The 23,201-nt window shown below is 29.8% G+C and overlaps 1 protein-coding gene across 1 annotated transcript in view; it reads right to left on the bottom strand.

Annotated features, from left to right (window-relative positions):
- Nucleotides 1-19,471, bottom strand: part of LOC117169429 (thrombospondin type-1 domain-containing protein 4) — a 28,267-nt gene extending 8,796 nt beyond the window's left edge. The window contains exons 1-8 of the mRNA XM_033355805.1: nucleotides 19,379-19,471; nucleotides 18,773-19,013; nucleotides 16,598-16,751; nucleotides 4,450-4,525; nucleotides 2,761-2,909; nucleotides 2,415-2,517; nucleotides 1,978-2,080; nucleotides 530-699 (exon numbers count right to left, since the gene is read on the bottom strand). Coding sequence (XP_033211696.1) covers nucleotides 530-699; nucleotides 1,978-2,080; nucleotides 2,415-2,517; nucleotides 2,761-2,909; nucleotides 4,450-4,525; nucleotides 16,598-16,722 — 726 coding nt within the window. The 5' untranslated portion in view covers nucleotides 16,723-16,751; nucleotides 18,773-19,013; nucleotides 19,379-19,471. The remainder of the gene's footprint in view (nucleotides 1-529; nucleotides 700-1,977; nucleotides 2,081-2,414; nucleotides 2,518-2,760; nucleotides 2,910-4,449; nucleotides 4,526-16,597; nucleotides 16,752-18,772; nucleotides 19,014-19,378) is intronic.
- Between the last annotated feature and the right edge of the window lie 3,730 nt (nucleotides 19,472-23,201).

Here is a 23,201-nt window from a genome sequence, read left to right as displayed (position 1 = left end):
GAAACAGGATGTATTTTGAACTTTTTTGGTATTTCAATCCTATTTATGCAGTGTTTTTTGGGACATATGTAAATCCTACGAGCAATTGTAAACTTAGAACAAATAATATGGAACTTTCCTAGTAAAGTGAAACTCTGATAAAGGGCCTCCTGATATAGTTCTTCCGAGAATCGACGCCACGCCACAAGTAAGAGTAAAAGGAGTTGCGCGGAGTGTGCGGTGGTAGCTCAGGCGTGACCAAACAAAAGCGAAGAACAACTCAGTCGGGTTTGTTTCCCACCACCACAAGCCCAAAAAATGGCACAGTATCAGAATTTCACTGCGCTTTTGTTCCTATGTTTACTTTTAAAACTGTTTAAGAAAAATTAAAACTTTAGTACCGAATTGTCTTATATCCTGTACTTAGTGGTACCATATTTTTTGGATTTTATTGAGATTCCATATTGGTTTGTTATTAATTAATTAATATAGATGTATTAATTTAAGGTTTAGTTTAATTAAAATGAATTAATGAATTAATCATTTTTACCTTGCAATGTCCAGCTACACACAACCATTGGGCAGAATCTACTCCAAAAATGTTTGAACTTGGCAAAACGAAATTTGGACGACAATGAGTGCCATCTGAGACCAAAGGTTCAAGTGTAGCATAAAATGTTTCTCCTATTGCTCGACAATTCAGAGCACAAGAATTTGGAGCTATAAAAAATGATATTCTTGGAAAAATGTATTTGATCAGAAATCGCAAAACATTTTAACAGATTTTAAAGAACACTTTTCTTTTCCAGATTAAAGGGTTGCAGTACAAAACTAGATAACCAATTTTTTACCGAAAAAATCTTATTGCCTAACAAATTCTTAAAAAATTAAATACATAATATCGTGTTAAACGAATTTCTTCGAAATCTCATTTTTAATATCCCATATCTTCTTTTTTCTTCATTTCCTAACTCTTTCCTCTTTTTAAACATTTTTCTAAGATTATTCCTCTTTCTAAAAGTCTTAAATACAGTAAAATACACAAATATATTTTTTTTAGAGAAAAAGCCCTTGAATAAAATTATATTCCAGTTTTTAACACTCAAATACCAAAAAATTCCAACCAAAATTTTAAATCTTCATTTTCTAAAAAAAGCCATTTTTATAGGGTTTTTTTTTCAGTTAACTTTTTATCTATCGAAGAAAAAAGATATTTCTCAAAATTACTATAATCTATTTATAAGGAAACATATACCTTTCTTCTTTGTATAGATATTTCTGTAAGAAAGCACCTGTTACAGTGCGTTACCATTATACTAAATCTTTATTTTCCCGGAAAGAATAATTTTTGAAGATGATAACTTTTTTATTCTTATTCAACCCCTTTATATTTCGTGAGCAAGTTTTTATTATTTTTTGAAATTGAAAAATAGATTTTTAGTCTCTCTCTAAAAACTCTTTTCAAAACATACGAAATTTGTACCTCCAAATTCTTAAATGATTTACTTGGAATTGGTTAACATTTTCTGATGAAACTTATTTTCTCCCAAGTCAGCAACTCAATATCTCGAGTTTAAGTTTTTATTTTTTGTTTAAACTAAAAACTGTAATTTTTATCGTCATCCACAATAGACCTTGTTCCAATTTTAGGTTCCTATCACTTTGAGATTGTAAGCTTCCACATTCTACTTCTTGGAACTGAATATGTTTTTTTATCATACTTTATTGGCCTTAATTTAGAAACAGTTTAGCTCGAGCCTAAACTTTTGTTTCACATTTAAATGGATATTTATATTTTACAGAATGTTATTTCTCGCGCTTTCTTGAAAAACCCCGATTTTGTTGGTTATCTAGTTTGGTAATGCAACCCATCATTTCTAGGGACTAGTATTTAGATTTAAAGGGTATTTGTTATAAAATTCGTACAATTATAAGTCACGTGAAAAATATTTAACTACATTTTCAGTTCTGACATATTCATTTTAAATAAAAACCTACCATCTAAGAAAGGTTCCCAGGCAAATACACGTCCTTTATACAATTTTCTATTATATTTTGAACACTGCTGAGTTCTCACGTCTGGGAAAAAGATAGGACAATCCTGTAAGAATTTTTATTTTTAAGTCCATCACTTTTTTTTAAATTAAAAAATCTGTTAAGAAAGAGAGTATTTTTTAAGAATCACTTTATGACTGCCATCTACTATATGTAAATCCGCGTCTTATTTAAATACGCACATTAAAATCGTCTCCCTTCTTATGCAAAGTAAATTTTTTATTTTTAAGATTCATAAGTCATTCCTTTATGATCCATCCCTTTTACTCTCCTTATCGGTGAGCTAAGTAGCCTGTCAAATTTGACGCTTATTTTGATGCCTAAAATGTCCCTTCACCTTTGAAAACCGGTATATTTTTCAAAGTGTGAATCAGATTTACCTGGGTATTGCAGATGTGGTATCTCTTATATATCCCGAGACAACTGGGCCGGTCGCTGATTGTATCATTATGTCCCATAATACTCCTCTTCCGTAATGGCCCTCTGTAAGAGATAAAAAAGAATTACCAAAAACAAGGGCATCTATTTTTTAAATTTATGCATAGACCTCACTAGACTTGACAATTGATAGAAATTAATATTCAGTGTTTAAAATTAAATTAACAATATGGGAGATCTATTAAAAGAACAAAATCGTTTAACACTAATTATGAAAAAATAGTATATGCATTAAATACCACGTTGGAGTAATTTTACACATAATATAATTAATTAATTATAAATTACCGAATGGGAACACATTCTCTGGTTTGTGACTGTACTCCTGTTCCACAAGGTCTGGAACAGTCACCCCAAGGACCCCAAACTCCCCAATTACCTTCGACCCGATTATTTCGGATGACTCCTGATTGGGGATTTCGTCGACCATTATAATTCTGTAAAATAATTTTCCAATATTTTCAAACAGGTTTCTAAAATTTTTAATTCTATTAAAATCTTTTAGATATCTAATGTTCTCTCATATCCTTTAAAATCGTTTAAATACGTAGAAATCACTTGAAACAAAATTTATTTTATTCCCTGAAGGTCTCTACAAATTGTTTGAAACCTGGGGAAATTCATACAAATTATTTTATTAATAATATTATTATTATTACTGAGTTTCTTATAATGATTTTTCTAGAATCGCGCAAAATTTTTTAATAAATTCATTATAGGATTAAGCAGAAAACTATTTAAACTATCGAATATGCGCACCCATTCTTCAAGCTTCAAATTATAAAAAACTGCAAGTGAAAATGGTTGCATAATATCCAATTGTAACAATTTAAGAGTATGTGGAAAGAATCCTTTAAAGAATGAATCCGAACATGTTTAATAGAAATAGAACATAAAAAATGGAATACACTGATACATGAATTGAATTATGGTTTCGGGCATGATTGGATTTAGACGCATGAAGCAACCTGATGCAACTAACGCTAATATAGTAAATCCGAGGTAACTAATTCCAGGTTCCAGTGTAATTATAAATATAAAATGTTTCCTCAAGATCAATTTAACAGTGAAGATTAATAGATTGTAGCATGTGTTTCTGAATATAAGTATAAGATTAAATAAGAAAATAAGTAAAAGTGAAAAAAATGCTTCGCCTAGAGCACAAGAAGTACTTATTGCAGATAGTAGGGTGGGCAATTGACATCCTCACAAGATACATCAATGCAGCGGGCAAAGAGGCCTCTTCAAATTAATAGCTAACGAAGAAAAACTCTTCTGTGATAGCAGAAAATTGATAACTTGCATAAAAACCCGGAATAACTTCATTGAAGAATGTCTCTACATTCCACAGTTGAAGGGTGTCACGGTATAATCATGTAAGTGCCATTTTTCTAAAACACGCTTTATTGGTTCAAAAATTCTATAAAATTCTACCGCACATTGTGTTGCAAGGATATATCCAAATTCAAACCGAAAGTGGGTTTTTGTTGTATTAAATAGTTACAAAAGACATATAAACTAAATATTTGTTGTAAAAATAACACTGGTATTGTAAAAATTTATGCGTTTAAAGAAACAACTATTTTACATTTAATTTGTCATTTTTCTGCTTTCTATTTGTCTCGTGATGCATTTATGTAATATTTTAGACATACGTTTGATGTTAATTGGGATATAAAATTTCTTTTTAAATAACTAAATAAATATAATAAAAATGTTGCATATTGAGTTCTCTAGTCAATTGGTTCATCAAATCTCGAATGTACTTTCTTATTTTTTTTTAGAATTTCATTTTTCAGAATGTGCTTTCTCTTTCCTGAAAAATTTGTATCAGTGGACACATGCTTTTTCCGCGATACACTTCAGATTCTGACATCAAAATATTTTAAAGCGCAAATCAAAATTCAATATTAATTGACTGAAAATATTTTCAACTGAATCTTGAATAATTAAATTTAAAAATAATAAAATACTCACATGCAGTGGATATGTATCAGTATTTCGTAAGGAATAAGCTGTTGCGATCTTTGGGATTATTATAAGCATCAGAAACCTAAAAAATAAAACCATTTTTTTATTTATTAATCATCGAACAGAAAATCTGCAAAGATAATTTTGTTATACCTCTCTAAGATAAAGAACTAATAATTAAAAGCTATAGAGAAGGACATAAACCTCTATAGAGACATTTAAATACAATATGTGAATTGATATGAAATATGACATCTGGATTGTCATGATTCTTCAGTACACCCTTTCTTATTCTCGCGATTAATTCACCCTCAATAGGGGCGTAAACCAAGAACAGTTAGCCTCTACAATTGAATTAATGGTCTTACAAAATATTGATTGTCATTTTTTTGACACATCTGCATCTACGAATAAAAATGTCAAAACAGATTTACTATTTAAAATTATGAACATTTGATCAAATACAGCAATAATATAGGAATAATAATTATAATTGACAGAGGGTAGACGATACAAATAGCGGTAACTATGAATGCGTATACAATTAATTAAATCAAAACTGAATTTAGATTTGGAGAATTCATGCCATCTTATTATCTGATTTTATATTCAAACTTTTATCTAAAAGTAAGCAAAAAAAAACGATTAAAAACAAAAAAAAAAGGGGAACAGAAGATAACGTAAAGGCTTTCGTGCATGTCATGTTCGAAATGAACGAAGGCCACCATGGAATTATAATGCAGGAAAATTAACGTTGCCTATATTATCTAATTATATTAAAAACCGGTCCTCTCTCATCAAATAACTTTCGATATTCTTAACTTCTCTTTTAGTGAATGTACGCATGCATATAATTCTAATATAATTTTATATATACACCATTATTTCACAGTACATATTGCATAATTTCTTCAGAGCTACATCAATTTCAAAAAAGGATTATTTGAAACGGTTTTTTAGTCACATTCAGAAGAAAAGTACTGGATACAATGCATAAGGGAACGTCCATTAATTAGGTAAGGAAGATTTTTGAAATGTTAGACCCCACCCCCTACTGTAAAAATTCATCAGAATTTACGTGCCCCCGACATTCTTCTTAAGTAAAATTTTATATGTTTCACTGAATATATCAAGAATATGTAAATTAAGGATTTTAAGAGAGTTCAAAACATTCTAAAGTAAATTTATCCACAGACTTTAGACGGTTTCGTAAAATTTGCAAAAAAATAACATAATTTTAAAGGATTTCCGAATATTAAAAACGAATTTGAGGCATTTTATTGGCTTTCAAAACATGCTAATATAATTTTGTATATTTTAAAAGATTTCAAGAGATTTTGAAAGATTCCCATGGATTTTAAATATTTTAACGAATTTTGAAAGGATTTAAAAAATTTAAATGGAATTTCAAGGGAAAGATTTTTACAGATTTCGGAATATTTACAAAGATTTTTATGTTGAAGGTTTCAAGCGATTTCTAGAATTTCACAAGATTAAAAAAGTTTTTTTTAATCTCTAATTTAAAAACATTTCACAGAATTTGCAGAATTGAACCAATTTTTACAGGGTTTAAAGAATTTTTATGCGATTTCGAAAATGTTAGGAGATTTAAAGGAATTTAATAAGATTTCGCGGGATTAAAAAAATTCCAAGGTTTCCAAGGTTTTTCTTGAATTTTGAACCAAATACATGAATTTTCAACCTAAAAACATCAAGTTTCAATTTAAAAAACCAATTTCCAACTAAGGAGATGGGTTTCTAACTAAAATGATTAATTCAAGAAAAGTGTTTAGGGGGGACCACTCTGCTAAAGATAATGAACCTGCAGTAGATAATCATTAATTTAAAATACTAATGTATATTAAATTATTAATTCAATATTTAGTATTTTAGTTCAATTAAGTATTTTAGTACCGAAGTTTAATAGTATCATACGACTATTTAAAACACGAAGGCGACAAACTAGTATTCTAAATACGAAATATTATAAATCTTCATTTCAAGAATTAACACTATAAAAAAATTATATACTTTTTACTCAGTTTTCAAAACATAATTTAAATAAGAAAGATAGTGAATATCATAACCTCGAATACGTATTTTAGAAATTGATATTGTCAATATGAAGTTGACAGAAATCCGAGACGCATACCAAAGTATGAAATCATTAGTCTAGATTTTTCATATAGTTTCGTTTGAGAATGCTTCTCAATTCTTTCCGCAATTTTCCGATCGAACCAAAAGGTTATGATATACAACATTTTAAATAAAAGTTAACTCTTTCTATTTTCAATTCCTTTATTTACTATTGAATTTAAAACGTTATGAATTCTTTTTCACGAAATTTATACATTAAGATGAAAGATTTAATTCAATGAGATACAATTTATAAAATATTACATCTAAATACACTCAAGTTTATTGTACTGAGTTATTGGGATATTAAATAAGAGAAGTTTCTTCATACAAGAATATTATCAAATCCGTTTAAAAAATGGTATTTGATAAAAAAATCAATTGAATCATTGAAAGTGATAAAATGTTTAATCTATTTATTAACAAAATGTCTGAAGCAACAAATCACTTGTGAAAAGGGCCCAGATATTTGACATACTGCCCTGAGTTGTCAAGCGACGCCGCTTAGCTGAGATTTTTGCCAAATATTCCATAATAATCATAAGTTATCCGTAGGGTTTAGTTGTTAGGGAATGCGTTAGTGCTTTAGGTAAGTTAGGTTCGAATCTCGCCGCACAGACGTTCCGATTTTTCATACCGATTAGGCGTGCGATTATGTATGTATAGTGAATAAATTAAGTATATATAATATTGAAAATAATACGTGCACGCGTGTTTCCATATTTAATTATATCTAATTTGTGAATTTAGTTCTTCCTTCTGATGGCTTAATCTTTTGGTAGAGTGAGTTATTTTCCATATAGTCGTTTGAGATTCTCGTATGCTTTGTATGGTAACTTCAAAAGATGTTTTCCCTCTTTCGAATCAATTTTTCCCCATTTTGAAACCCTATTTCGAAATTTTTTTGAAATTATTTTGAAATTTTTCCCTATCTTGAAATATTTTCCCTATTTTGAAACGATATTATACTAAATTCTCATTCATTTTTATCATTTATTCTAATGAAATGTCTCTGAGTATAACGTGGTCTCCACCCCAAAAAAAGTTCGAGTTAAAAATACTTGACACGTCTGGTTAAAAAATTTCTAGTTATTTTAATCCGCAATTATGGTTAATATGACTAGAAAATTCTAGTTAATGAACTCTGGTTATTTTTTTCTGGTTAAAACTATTCTGGTTAATATTTCTATTAACAGAAGTGTCGCGATCTTTCGCCGATTTCCAGAAATCTGTCTTTTGTATCATATAATTTTGTTAGATTTGTCAATTGACGTTTTGGCGTAAATGTCCAATTCTCAAAAAATCGCGATTTTTTAATTGTATTTTCAGTTATATAAGTGTGAATAATTTCGTGAACCGTGAATTCGATTGTGATATGAGAAGAAATTGCGCGTTATCTGTCTAAAAACAAATGCTACAGGAATACTACCGAACAAAGCACATATTTTTTGTTTGTCTTTGTAAAATATTCTCGAAAAATCGAAAATATTAACATTGCAGGCAATAAATAAACAAAGTGAATGTTCGAGAATTTCGGTATAGACCAAGTGATCTACATGCATATTATTTAAAATCACGAACAAAACAATCTTAACGAATATCGCCATTTATTATACATGCATTCACAATATATGTAGATTATAGAGAGACGAAATTTGAACAAAGCGGAAGATACTTGCTGCATTTTGTTGTCGGAAACTTTTTGTAGATTATTTTCTTTGGAAAAATTTAACCTGTGGCCCATGCAATTTCAGAGGGGATTAGGAAGACTCCATGAAGGTGGAAGAATATAGAAATTCAATAGTCGGAAATCAAGGTGTACCAGAATATCTGGTTGAGCTTACCGGAACATCTGGTTAGTTTACCAGAATAACTGGTTATGTTCACCAGAACGCTGTATTTGTTAAGCTACCAGAAAACTGGCTAGTAAATATTTCTGGTTAATCTTACAAAAACTTCTGGTTACGTTTAACCGAATTTCTGATAACATTAACCAGAAAATTGTCAACCAGAAACTTCTGATACTTTTAATCGGAATTTATAGTAAGGGCATATTTAACACTCTATTCTAGTTGAATTACCCAGAATTCTGATTGGTTTAACTAGAATTTTTTTAAATGTCCCTTAACGTTAAACCAAACAGTTGAATTTTAAACTAAAAAGTTTATTTTTTTAACTAGGAATATAAATTTCGTACAAAAAAAGATGATCTTTCAACAAAAAACATGAATTTTAAACGAAGTAAGTACTTTAATTTTTAACTAAGAAACATGAATCTTCAACCAAATAGTTTATTTTTAAACTAAAAAAAGATAAATTTGTAACCAAAACTGAAACACTCACATTTTCAGTTCAAAAAATTAATTTTCAACGAAAAATGAAAAGATTCTACAGCAAAATAGATCAATTTTTAACAAAATTTTTTTTAGCAAAATAGTTGCATTTTCAACCAAATAAATACATTTTAAGAGATTCCAAGGTCTTTTTATAGGATTTTGAGGATGTAAAGCAATTTGAAGACATATTATACGATTTCACAGGATTTCAAACAATTTTAAGGAATTTTGACGGATACTGATAGGATGATTCAAAATACATAATATTGTCAGTGAAAGTTAAAAATTGACTGAGAATCAGTCACTTTTGACTGATTCAAATTTAGAGTGTAAAAAGGAGTTCATTACAGCGACTCTCTATTGTAACAGTAATTTTTAACGTGTCAAAATAATCATAATGAAAGAGAATAATTTCAGGGGATATAATCGTTCTGCAGGAAACAATCGGGCTCTTTGCCACTACCGGAAATTATTATTCGAACGAACGGACGCACATCAGTTTATTTAGACGTCCACCTATGACAGCCAATTTGCGATACCGATATCCTCGTGGAATTCAGGGGCATTTGCGTCACGCATCATCACGTTCAAAAAATTATTCAAATTTTATTTACTGAATGGACTATACATCAATGGTGTCAACATGAAATCACTATAAGTCTACGGGTAATTTAATAAGTAGAAAATGCTACCTCAAATCTTAAATACTTCGAAATAATATTAAACTTAATTAAAACGAAAAGGTAACAACGAAAGTTACAATTTAGAAGAATGAATTGTGAAATAATGAAATAATAATTAACGTAATAATTAATATACTACCGTCGGAAATTACAGAATCGTCTGCTCTTTGATTTTTTGTATAAAACCAATGAATATTATATATAAAACTTCACACTATATAAAAACTATATATAATTTTTCCGCCTGGGTAGAAACAACTAAAAGAAAATAGTCTCAATTTTCGACTGTTGTGTATACTAGAGTGGGCCGAAAATACAAAAAAAAATTTTAATCGAATTTTGTGCTTAGAAGTTTCTTCGTATTATTACAAATAAGAAACTCTGATTATTTTTTCAAATCAAAAATATTTCTACGGTGCGGCACTAAGGATACAAAAATTTTGTTGATAAAAAGAGATATTTCGGGTTTCACTCGTGTAGTTTTTTAAACGAGTGAAACCCGAAATATCTCTTTTTATCAAAATGAATCATCGTGAAAGCATAAAATCTATTATCAAAAATTTTGTTATTGAAAAAGTTTCCCTAATGGGTACTAAAATTTTGGTAATATTGTGTATGTGTGTGTGTGTGTGCAGTTTTTGGTTTAGTGTTAATAACAAATTTAAATTGAAAAAATATAACTTTGTTTCAAGGGGCTGTTCAAAAACTAAGTCACGCTATTTAGAAGACTTTTTTCTCCCCTCCCCTTCTCAGTTATAGATCAGCACACAAAGCTTGAACCACCCAGGGTCCAGGGTGACATTACAATTATGCACACTTCCACACATGAATCACGAATTCTCCAGAAAATAGTAGAACTTTGAACCGAATAGTTGAATACTTGAGCCGAGAAGAATTTTTCAAAATAGAGTTGAATTTTCAACCAGGAAAGATGAATTTTCAATCCAAAGAGACGAGTTTTCAAGAAAACAGTTGAATTTTCAGCCCAATAATATACTTTTTAATGAAAAACTTAAAAGTTAAATGTTCAATTGAAAACTATCAATTTTCAACAAGAAATGGATAGGTTAAAGTTTCAGATAAAAAGTTTAATTTTTAACCAAAGAAAAAAAAACAAATTTGCAACAAAATAGTTCCATCTTAAAGTAATAAAGTTAATGTTTAACAAATAGGTTCAACTTTCAACCGAATAGTTGAATTTTTAAAAGAGACTAATTCTGAACCAAAAATATAATACTAGACTTTTCGATTGAAAAGAATGAACTTTCAATAAAAATATTTGGATTTTATTATTAGGTGCTATAGATTCAGTTCGCATTCAAGCGAAAAAACAAGAAAGGGTAAGTTTCTTGAAGACAGAGGAAAAAGTGGAATTCTTCCAGAAAAAGGGAAAATAGGGGAACAGGGAAAAGAGTATGAAGTTTATATTTAGATGCTTTACTAGTAAAAAAAATCGCTAACTATAAGTTTTTCAAGTGTTTAAAAAAATTATAATTCACATTTATATTTCCCAAGCACATTTTGCGTTAACCCCCTACGTCGCAAATCCTCAAAACACCTGTTAACCTCCCACCCTCTTGGCAGTGTGATGTAGTTTTTGATCGAACTGAAAAAGCAAGCTATCATTTCCTAAAAACTCAACAAAATTACTTCGTAGACATGGCAGCTTTGTTTTGTATTAAAATGTAATACCAAAATGTACAAATAAAAAATAGCATAGTATTCAGACCTGCCCCAATGTATAGAATAGAATTGTTTTAAATTTTAAGTTGCACCGTATCCTAAATTGTTATTTTTTCGAAAAAAAATAATAATTAGACAATATTTAGGGAGCGCTCAATCGATATTTATGTTCTTTAAGCCACTTTTCTCGTTTTAGCTACATAAAACATGTTTATTTATGTGACTATGTAAATCACTTTAATATACGTGACTTTTGTCATTATTATAGCACAATGTCGATGAGCAATGATTACCTCAAAATCTTATCCAATTGACTTCACCTTTGGTAGAAAATAACCGCCTTGTGCAAAAATGATTCGAAAAAATTATTTATTTTTTAATAAAAAATGCACTACTTTAATAAATAAATAAAATAATAAAACTATCATGGTACTCGTAGTAGAGTGGAAAATTGGTACGACAGTCAAAGTATGGAACCTGTCCATGACGTTAAAATTTCTATGCATCAAAAAAGAAAATTATTTCGTAAGTTTTGAGTGATTTTTCATAAAAATATTTTCGTTGGAAAAATAATTAAGAAGTTACTTGAATATTTCAAAAATACACTCTGAAAAATAATGAATTAGTTTTATTTCATGTAAATCACAGGTTAAGAAATCAACTGTAAATACTGGGTAGGGTTTTGTCGATGATGAAGAGTATTGTTTGGAGATATCATAAAGAAATATGCGATTGAATGATGAATATGTTGGTCATTAGTTCGCCGGTCAACAATGAGTGTGGTGCTGAACGTGTAGTGCGTGTGGTCAAGTCAACTGTCTGGTATTTTTATTTTCATCTTATTGAAAAAATATTTTTATATTCAAATAATAATTTCTTCACTCAAGAGTCAAATTTATTTTAAAATTATAGAATTATTTTTTACTTCCTTGCACCAATATCTTTTGCCCCTCAGAATAAAAATAATGCCCAGTAGCTACAAATAAACATGATAAATTAAGATAAATATCTCTCAACGATGTAGGTGGGCAGTTGGTCACTTACGTGCTGATACGTGTTTTATAAGTATGCGTCAATATGTGTGTTTGTACACAGCCTCCGGTGCATTTCGAAGTAGCTGCATTCTCCTTTGAATTAATAATTACAGGTTTCTTTAATCGCGAGAGTAAAGTGAATCTACTTGCAGAATATTTTTTCACTTTTCAATAAAATTAAAAATATGGATTATAATCTGAAAAAAGATACTTTCTTTTGATCAAGAGAGTCGACATGTATTCAGAATGTGTATGGTAAATGTTTCAGAGTGAAGGGTGTGAAACTTCCAATCGCGACTGACGTCCGTGAAAACTATTAATCCCTTCAGTGCTATCACCATGACCATCGGACCAACCGCTGTTTATTCATTTGGATTTTAACGCATTGCCAATGCCATACTGCCAACATTATGCTTTTATTTATTTATTTACTGAAAAGTCACTCTGTAAAGTTCTCAATTTTGAGGTTTATGCTTATTCTGGATGAATCGTTCTATTCACATTCTGTTGAAATTACTGAGATTTATGCAAATTCTCTTGAATTCTCTGAAATCTACTGAAATTTATTTAAATTGCATTAAATTAACTTGAACTCAAATAAATTCGCTTATATCACCTTGTGTTCACATGCATTTTCTTGGATTCTCTTGAATTAATTTCAGTTCCTTAAATTCCTCGGAATTCTATTCAATTAATTAGAATTTCTATATTTTAATTTATATACCCATCATCTTACCCCTTTACCCTTTCAAGACACCGCCTTACCCTACCATATACCATATATTTATACCTCTTACCATTCCATAGTAACTTACACCCTCACTTCATATCCCTCATCATTATACCGTAATGCCCTTGACCATCATACTCGTATCATCCGTTCACTATATCGGTGCACACGAATTCTGCCAGCGATCAGAGTTTTACTTGCTAGCTAGGCGGTCCTCGTCCTTCGCTTCCTGAATTGCGCCAGCTATCAAAATACAATACCTATCCGACTAATAGAGTGCTCATCCTTTGATTGCAAAATATATTTTTTTAAACTGTAAATGTAACTATTTAAATTTTTGTCGAAAATTTATCTTTTTTGATAGAAGTTTATTCACATTTATTAAACGTTTATCGTTCGAGTTAGCAATTAAACTATTGGGCTGCAAATTTGTTTTGTTGTTGAAGATTCATTATTGTTCACTATGCTGTTTAACTGAAACTGAAATTCTTATTATTTTAAAGGACTATTTTTATTTGACGATTTCCCAATGCATCCTTTTCGCATCCTTACTACATACATTTCCAAATAATGTATTTGTCGGTTTCAATCACATGTTGTTTTTCATGGGAAGTGTATCTCAAGACTTCTTGTTCATTGTCCCATGTTCATAGGAGGAGCACCTGAAGAAAGCTCTAGCGCAATGCAAGCTATCTGAAAACCACCTACTTTTACACCTTTTTTTCCTGGCGCAACTCAGGTTTCGGTTTGGAAGGGTGTTTGACCGCTGGCGCAATTCGAGTGCGCCCTACCATATATATACCTTCTCTTTCTACACCCCGAAATTCCCAAGAAATTACCCTTTTCAGCTATATTTTGCGTTTTTAGTAGAGTTGAATTTTCAATTTTTTGCGAGTAAATGTCCAAGGTATTTTCAAAAATAAAACACGTTGTGTGTTCTCAATCAGCATATTTTGCTGGATTTTACTTTTCTCTTCCGACATATTTTTACATTCCTCCTCAGGCCAAATCCTAAAACCGTTTTCCAGCAGGAAATAAATAATCAGGATTATCTTTAATTCTTTAACATTCGTGCCTGATTTTAGTTATACTCGTTACTCGTCAACCTTTCATTTTCTATTCCGGCATATGTTGTCGCAGATAAATTTTTTAAGTTGTTGAAATTAGCCTAGAATTCTATGGAATTCTTATGAATCCCACCAACAAGAAGTTACTTTGACAATAAAATATTCCAGAAGAGATTAAGAAATCCAGTATATTTTACCGAAAATATCCGACGTAAGGTATCTAAGAAAATGCGTTCATTAAAAGCACATGCTCTACCTGCGAAGAGTTAATTTTTTCGAATCTAAAACTTAAGTATGTTATTTTTTAATGGGAATCATTAAATAAGTCTTAATTAAGCTTCTGAATTGTACAAATTAAGCATACGTGCAAAAATAGTGTAAATAAAATAAGAATTTTATCTTCATCCCTCTAACTCATTCCGTTATACTCTACGATCTTTTCTTTTAAAAATTGCTTTCTGTTCAATTAAAACACCTGCATACTCTACAGTATTTGTATGTATTCAGTTCAAATAAAAATAAAATTTATAAAATTACGTTTATTTTATAAATAAATAATTAAAAGATAATTGTGTTAATATTTATCAAAATTATGTACAGCTTTATTAGTTTTAAGAACATTTTAGAACGTTTCGCCTTACAATAACAAAATATATCTCTCTTGAATGTAAATTATTGTTTACTAACAATAAATGAACTCACGCGTTCACGTTTCTGGATTTTTATTTCATTGACACCTTTAGAGTAAAAAGTGTATCATTTTGCCAGGTCTTTAAAGTTCAAAAATGAAAACTTTCAAACCTGACTTTTTTTAATTGAAATATTTATTACTTAAAAACAAAATCAAAGCAACAAAACTATTCTGAATTTTAGAATCCGTTTAATGAGCGGGGAATAATTGTATCTCACCTACAGTCTAATTTAGTGATTTATAAATATGTTAATATCAACAAAAATATATTTTCTCTACAGTTTCGATAAAGTTATTCGTAAACTTTCACACTAGTCATAAGCATGTTTGAAACCAAAAAATTTGACCTAAAAAATGAAAATTATATAAAAATTAGACTTACTTCGAATTTAGGGTTCTTCTTTTTCTTTTTTGAAGTCTGAAAATAGAGCTTCATATACTTTTTCTTTTAAACACATTATTACATATTATTATTTATTCATTAAAATAACTCTCTCTTAATATAAATAAAAAATGCTAATGGCGAATAGAAGGTACATAAAGAACCCTATTGAAATAATAGTGAGAACACCAATATTAACCGTAATTCGATTATTTTTTATTGTTAGAAAAAGTTCGTAAAATCGGACATGTTTCCAATAATAATATATAGAAATTTTCTTCGAAAATTAAAACCAATTGAAGTTTAATAAACACAAAGGTTAATAATGAAGTAAAATTCACTTAAAATTAATGAAAATTGCAAAAAAATAGCCTGATTGCTTGTTAGGGTGTGTCTATTAAAAAGGAAAGCTCCCTTTGTTTCCCGAGCATCATATCTCACGATCCTATCACATGTGCGCACCAACAAGAAACATAGATATACGCACGTTACATAAAGATACGCTCGTTGTTAGCCCATCGGTCAGTCACTCATCCGGGATCGAAAAGGGCTTTATCTCTTAAATATGGCATTATAAAAAACATAAAAACGGCTTACCGAGTCGAAAAAACTCGACAGCAAATGATTCTCATAAGCCACAAACAGATCTTGCGATATAATGCAAAATACATCATTTTATTTAAACGATGGACTTTCAATTTGGTCCAATTTCGCACGAATGTAGATCTGGGAAATTATTAAGCAGATTAGATCTCTCGCTTGCGTGCGCGCCCACCCCCTCTCTAATTCAGTGAGAAAAAGTAAGCCGGACCATCTGGATGTTAATTTTTAGAATCTTGGATTATAAATATTAATATATAAATTTTACGACTTTATATTATGTGTCTAGATTGCAATCTGTGAGCTGGAAAATATAATTAAATTCGTTTAGATTTTTATCAAGTATTTCCAAGAGCCAATCGAATCAGAAAAGAGATTACAATTTGAAACGATTGGCAAATATGGGTTTTCAGAGCAGAAGACTTCACGCATTGATGCACACAAGCCAATGACACTCGTCTGTTATGCTATGCAATCTGCTCTTTTTTCCTGCAATTCGCATGGCAGTCAATCATGCACACGGGCATTAATGCAGAAACTCATTTCTTAAGGTTTAATGATATTTATTTATAAATATTGTATTACATAAGTATATTTACAGGTAATGAATTTATATTAAAATTTATGAAAATCTTATCTGTGAGGAAAAGTATTTATAGATAGATTTTTTAGCAGGGGCTATTTAAGAAGGGTTTATTTATTATTTCATACTAATATCAATCTTCCTTCGAATTAAATTGAGAAGGGCTCAAGTTTTTGTAAAAAAAAAACAAAGAAATACAATATTGGAAATTGATATAGAAAAAACTCACCAATATAGTGGCCACACGCGCTGAAGTCCTCGATCTCTTCTTCTTTTGCGTGAACAACTTCGCGAAGCCTCCGTGAAAAGGAATAAGGAAAGCCTGTCACTCTCTGAGCTTCTGAAGAAATCCATGAAGAAAGTCGTTCAATTGGTTTCTCATTCTAAACATGAATTCAGTTTTCATGAGTTCAGTTTTCGACCAAAGAAAAACGCCTTTTAACAAAATATTGAATTTTCTACCCATAAAGATGGATTTTCAACTTGATAGTCAAATTTTGAAACAAAAATGTTTAAACGTCGACCAAATGGCTAAATTTAAAAAAATAAAGATAATTTTTCAACCAAATGGTTGAATTTTTAATAAAAAAGAGAATACATCAATAAAAACCGGAGCATTTTCAATCAAATAGATACATTTTCAAACCAAAAAGACGGTTTTTATTGGACACCGTTGAATTTTCAACAAAAAATGTTAGAGTTGATAATTCCACAAAAAAAAAGAATTTTCAAGAAAATAGTAAAATTTTCAGTCAAAAAGATGAACTTTTAACAAATTAATTGAATTTTCAACAAAATGGTTTCATTTTTAACCAAATAGTACAGTTTCCCAAGTGCAAATTGCCGGAGCTGAATACACGGCCCAGTGTTGGTCCAATTTTGACAGCCAAAAGTCGGCTAAAGTTATTGGGCCAATATCGGCATTTTAATCGGCCCAGTGTTGAGCCAGTACTGGCAGCCTATATTGGCTATTTATATTTGCCGATCCTCCACCGATGCTTGGCCCAGTATCGGCACTTTATTGCGTCAAGTCTCACTTGTAGTACGGGGAACCATGTTTCACGAGGATCAGCCAAAGTCTGGCCAAGTGACGGCACATTACTGGGCCAAGTGTCACTTTTACCACAGAAAAGCATGTTTTATTCAAATCGGCCCAATGTTGAGCCAGTGCTGGCAGCTTATCTTGGCATTTTATATTTGCCGATTCTCCGACGATGCCTGGCCCAGGATCAGCACTTTATTTCGCCAAGTCTCACTTTTAGCACCTAATAAACAAAACTTACAGGAAACATACAAAAAATTTTATTGAAAAATTGTCTAAGTTCACGATGAAATTCGTTAAGTTCTGTCATCAGAAATTGTAAAGGTTTATGAAAAATTACATTTCTTGTCAATGCAAAAAGTTGTAAAGTAGGCTACAATGGACAAAACGAAATATTACGCGAAGAAAAATTGTAACCGATTAAAACTAGAAAACTTAAAAATTAGAAAAGGAGAATTTAAAATTTGGTTCTTTAACTTTTCTAAACTGCACCTTATGAGGATGGCTTTTTCACAGAGTTTCAACTTGTCGGTTTAGCGCAGTGGTTAGCACTCCCGATGCTAGGTAATAGATTTAGGTATATAGATGTAGGTTCGATACCCCGTAGCGTTAGAAATTTCTCATTTGTAATATAATGTTCAAAATATAATATATGTATTCAATCTAAACAGGACCATTAATATACCAAGAGATGCATTTTAAAACCATACAGACGAATGTGATCCTAAAATAATAAAAATACAAGGCAAATAAATTACTAACAAAAATATTACATCAGGGTGGTCGCAAAACTTCATTTTCGAAATTCCCTAATTCTTCATTTTCACTGACCATTGAAATTCGACGACTAGAATCTTAATCTTGTCAAATCTTTAAAATAGAATCTCTTTTATAAAAAAATAAGACAATTTCAAATTAAAATTTCGCAATTTCAAATTTATTATCCTTGACAGTTATTGTAAGTGCCACTTACAGAAATTCTATAACTTTGGAAAGATTTTGTTCAAAATTTCTTTCTTTTCCCTGAACAATAAAATTCTCTAACTTTTCTCTAATTTTCTGGTTTCCACTGATCTACGGCCTTATGCATATCTAATTTGAAAAATTACTTCATTGCATAAATTTATCAACATTAAAATTGCAAAAATACATATAGAAATGCGATTCCAATGTTATTTTTTACTTCGCTTATAAATATTATTTTTACCAACTATTTAATAAACTTTCAATACTATTTTAGAATTTGAGGAGTACGGGACTTTGACAATAAGTTACGTATTTTCCAAGAGGGATGGGGGTCTAATAAATATCATGAGGGGTGGAAATACATATAAAATTAAGTATAGTAATTTTTTCACTTACCGAAAAATCTCGCCGGCACATTTAAGTCAAACATTCGAAGAGAAAGTTTATACCATTTCTGGAACTTTTTTCATTATCCAAGTCAGCAGTTTGCAGGCACGAAATCAAATTTCACAAATCTGATTTGTTTACTATTATAAACTTTGCATTAAAAACGAAACACTGATATTGACGCACAGAAAACCATCGGATATGCAATACTATGAGCCGATGCATTATAAGGTTTAACAAAAAAGCGTGACTGAAAACCAATAAAATTCTAATTAATCGGCCTTGATTTAATGCACTGTATTAACGTATTTTTTTTAATAATCAAATGGAAACTTTTCAATTTTAAAATACTCGTATCTTGGATATATTAACAAGCGTTAAAAAATACATAATACTTTGAAAATGTTTATCTGTAGAGTTCAGTAATTTCAAGAAAAAAGAATAATTAATTAAATTTCTAAAATATTTTTAAAGACTTTTAATTTCCATATAGAAATATTTCCACTCTAGAAAAATAATTGGTAATTACAGATTTTATAAGAATTAAAAAATTTATTATAATACGTGATTCACAATTCTTAATAAATTGTGGACAATATTTTTGATTCTAGTCACCTAGATTATAAATTTTGATATTAAAATAAAAAGGGCGCGAAACCCCATGCAAGAAAGTTGGACGGAATCCAGAGCCGCCACCCCGAGATCGTGTGCACTCGAAGACTGCCGTAACTGCAGTGATAGTATTAAAAGTGGGAGAGCCAGGGCACAATATACATTACACATCTACATTGCGCAAGTATGTGAGATGCTGTTCCTCCATCCAAATATAAATACCCTTTGTGAACCATGATTTATTTCAAAAAAATATTTTATGTCCATTATTCCAAATATCTAGAATATAATTTTAAATTATAGTTCTTAGAAACCAAAAATGTAGTTAATATTACCTAATTTTTAAAAAATAATTTGTGTTATTTAAGAGAATACATAAATATGGTATTATTATTTTTTTCATATGTTTTAAAATTAATTATATTTACCATCAAACGTGGCTTAGGGGGACATGTCGGATAAAGCGGGACGATTCGTTTTTCATCCAGAAAAAGCAAGATCGAGTCATGAAATTGAAAAATTCTGGGAGTCCTGCTTAGTCTAGTTTTCCAGTACTTATAAATACTTTATAAAAAACTATTTGAAGTAAATTATTTTAACGGAAAATTAAAATAAAAAAGTAAATATAGAGGGCCTCAAGTTCAAAAAAAGTTTCGGATAAATTCCACAACAATAGAGGATGGCATTTTCTATTTATACCAAGAAAGAATATCCTGTAAAATAAAAAGTTAAATATTGTCAAATAAAATGAAGAAAAATTGATAACGTAGGCACTGACGAGTATTACGAAACTTTCCGTGCAAATGACCGTTCAAATATAGCACTAGGACTAGTATTAAGGAATTTTATATAACACCCTAGTGAAAAAACCGTTTGGCAGTCTAATTTACTGATTTGGCTCAGATCTGGCATTGTCTAACCCGTTTAGTTTTCACAGTCTAGTCTGGCCTAGATCTGGAGCAGGTTAGTCTTACTTGAAAAGATGTTTTTAAATATTTATCAGTTATTTTTTTACCAATTTTGAAAAATTGTCAGAGTGTTTAAAATTCGCTAAAATAAAAGATTAATATTATTGAAATGGTATGTTTCCCTTATCAACTTGACAGTTTACTCTGACCTGGAACTGGCGCCAGTCGCAGTTATTTCAAGTTCTTGAAATTTTTGTAATATTAATTTGGAAACTTTTTTATGATAAATTTGATTCAGATACAAGGTGCTCTGTTTCAAAAGAATATTTTATCATTATAAAATAGTATCTGTAGTAAATGAACAATCCTCCTTAGTAGTTACAGGGTGCTTACACAAATTCTAGAAAAAAATTCCCTTCCAATTCTAGATATGTCAAGATTTTATCCAGGTGTAATTTTTCATAGTTTGGAGACATTCAAGTATTTCGCATGTTTTTAAAAAATCGACTTGGAATGTGTCTATAATTTGGTGGGTTTTATCATAAATAATGTTTTTCAGTTCTTGTAAATATCAAAATGAGTAAAAATAATGAATTTGCTCCTGAAGTCCATGAATTTAAAGAATTTTACAACAATTTTATTTTATCTTCTTATACTTAAAATTCAGGTCATATTTTGCTTATTCATATTTAGAATGAACAATATTTTTCACGTGAGTAGAAATCCTGCAAAAACAGTGAAAATAAAAAAAAAATTGACGATAATGTGATAAAACATTCTTTTAACTAAAATATATATGAAAATAAATATATTGAATTTAATTTTTTACGATTAAAATTCTCAACATCTCATTTTTAAATATTACATTTTCAACACATTAAATGAATTTTTAACCGAGTAACTGAATTTATAACTACAACACTAACAAATTTCAATAAAATACATGAATTTTCAATTTAAAAAGATCAATTTGTAATCGAATGGTTGAATTTACTACTAAAAAAGATACATTTTGTATGAAAAATTAAAGAAGTTAAATTTTCAGTTGAAAATATCAATACAAAATAGTTACATTTGCAACCAAAGTGATAAATTTTCATTTAATATGATGACTGCTTAACTGGAATAGTTGAATTTTAAACGAAACAGTATTGTTTTCAACCACAATGATGAATCTTGAATTTTTCCAACAAGAGGAATCATTTTTGTACTAAAAAAGACGAATTTTCAAAAAAATATCTAAAATTTCAACTAAAAAAAACCAATTTTCAACCAAACAGATGTGTCTTAGACAATAATATTGTTGGAGATTCATCTGCATTATAGATATGATAGATTTACCTATATTATAGTTAAATTTTCAGTTAAAAAAAAGTGAATTTTCAATCAAATAGTTCAATTTTCAACCAAAAAGCTAGATTTTCAATTGATATACTAAATCTTTTTCTAGCAAAAAGATTAATTTTTAACCAAGTAGAATCATTTTGTAATATAAAAATGAATTTTATAAAAAATTACATGAATTTTCAATTAAAAAAGTTTAATTTTCTACAATATAGTTAAATTTTCAGTAATATAAATCTACTTTTATGCTTGAAAAAACATTGTTCTTCAATTTTATATTACAATTTCAATAAAATTTATGTACGCTCGCGAAAAAGATTCCCTGGCGATACGTTAAATAATTATAATTTTTGTTATATTTAATATTTTTTGTTAAATAAATTTTGTTGTGTAGTTCAGTGTACAATTTTTTACACCAGGGTTCCAGAAGAAAATAAAATATTTTTCACTAATTTATTTTGATACTTAATAATTATATAATATTGACTGTGTTTGTTTATTATATACTACGTGCTATTTATTTATTTATCTCTGATTGTAGAGTCTATAGGGTCTTGTCAGCCGCCGGCTAGACCGTCTAGCCTTTGACCTTACAAAAGTGTTACAGCTCTGGTCAGGCTCAGACCAGGTTGTCTGCTTTGCGCCATATTATAGTCTAGATATTCTATTCTGGAGATATCCAACGCCAGAAGAATTTTTCACTAGAGCGTTAGGCCTGAATGAGCTGTTTAGGAAATGGATTTTTGACCATTTCAGATCGAGTGAATTGACTCAAGACTGATTATTTTTTTGTATTCCACAAGGAATAAAATTCGTTAAAGTCTTTATTCAAGGAGATCCATAAACAGAAGACTACACTTTATGAAAAAGAATCGAAATTATGGGTCAGTATCCAAATTACGGGTCGTTGAGAGTGGCGTTAGGGTATAAACTTTAACCGTAAAATAAGAAAAGGTATCATGTAGAGTTGCAAGACTGCCCAAAATTCATAAACCTAAATCTTTTCTTAACAAAAAATAATAAATGCAATATACTGACAATAGAATAATTATAATAAATCCAACTTTCTGATAAAAAATATACTATAAGGCAAGAATGAAGAAAAGAACATGACCTATAAATTAAATTGGATACAGATCGTAATTTTGGAATCTTATCCCAATACTTAATCTGCATATGACGAAAGACTACCCGGGACGCTGGTTTTTGATTCAGGCAATAAATTTGATGTTAAAAGCGGGGCATTTCATTTGGCAAAGCAATTTTGTAATGATGCTTGAAAAGGATTGCCCGAAGACGGCACGGGATCGGGAACTTTAGAAAGATAATACGCATAAGTAGAGCGGCTTTAAGCGAGAGCATTACTGTTTACGATAAAATAACAGTGATTACCTTTCGTAAGGAGTATACTCGCATCCCTTGGCTCCTATCATGATGAGGAGATGGCGAGAAGTAAGAAGTAAGAAGACACTGTTGGATTGTTGAGCTCTCGTATTATTCGGAGTGATTACACCGATGTTGTTTCACGCCTTATAAATGCGGCTCATTAATCCCCTAAGTAAAGGGTTTTCGAG

The sequence above is a fragment of the Belonocnema kinseyi genome, chromosome 3 (genome assembly GCF_010883055.1).
Source record: "Belonocnema kinseyi isolate 2016_QV_RU_SX_M_011 chromosome 3, B_treatae_v1, whole genome shotgun sequence".
Lineage (NCBI taxonomy): Eukaryota > Metazoa > Arthropoda > Insecta > Hymenoptera > Cynipidae > Belonocnema > Belonocnema kinseyi.
The sequence above is the reverse complement of the archived record's forward strand: the minus strand, read 5'-3'. Positions and strand labels throughout refer to the sequence as shown.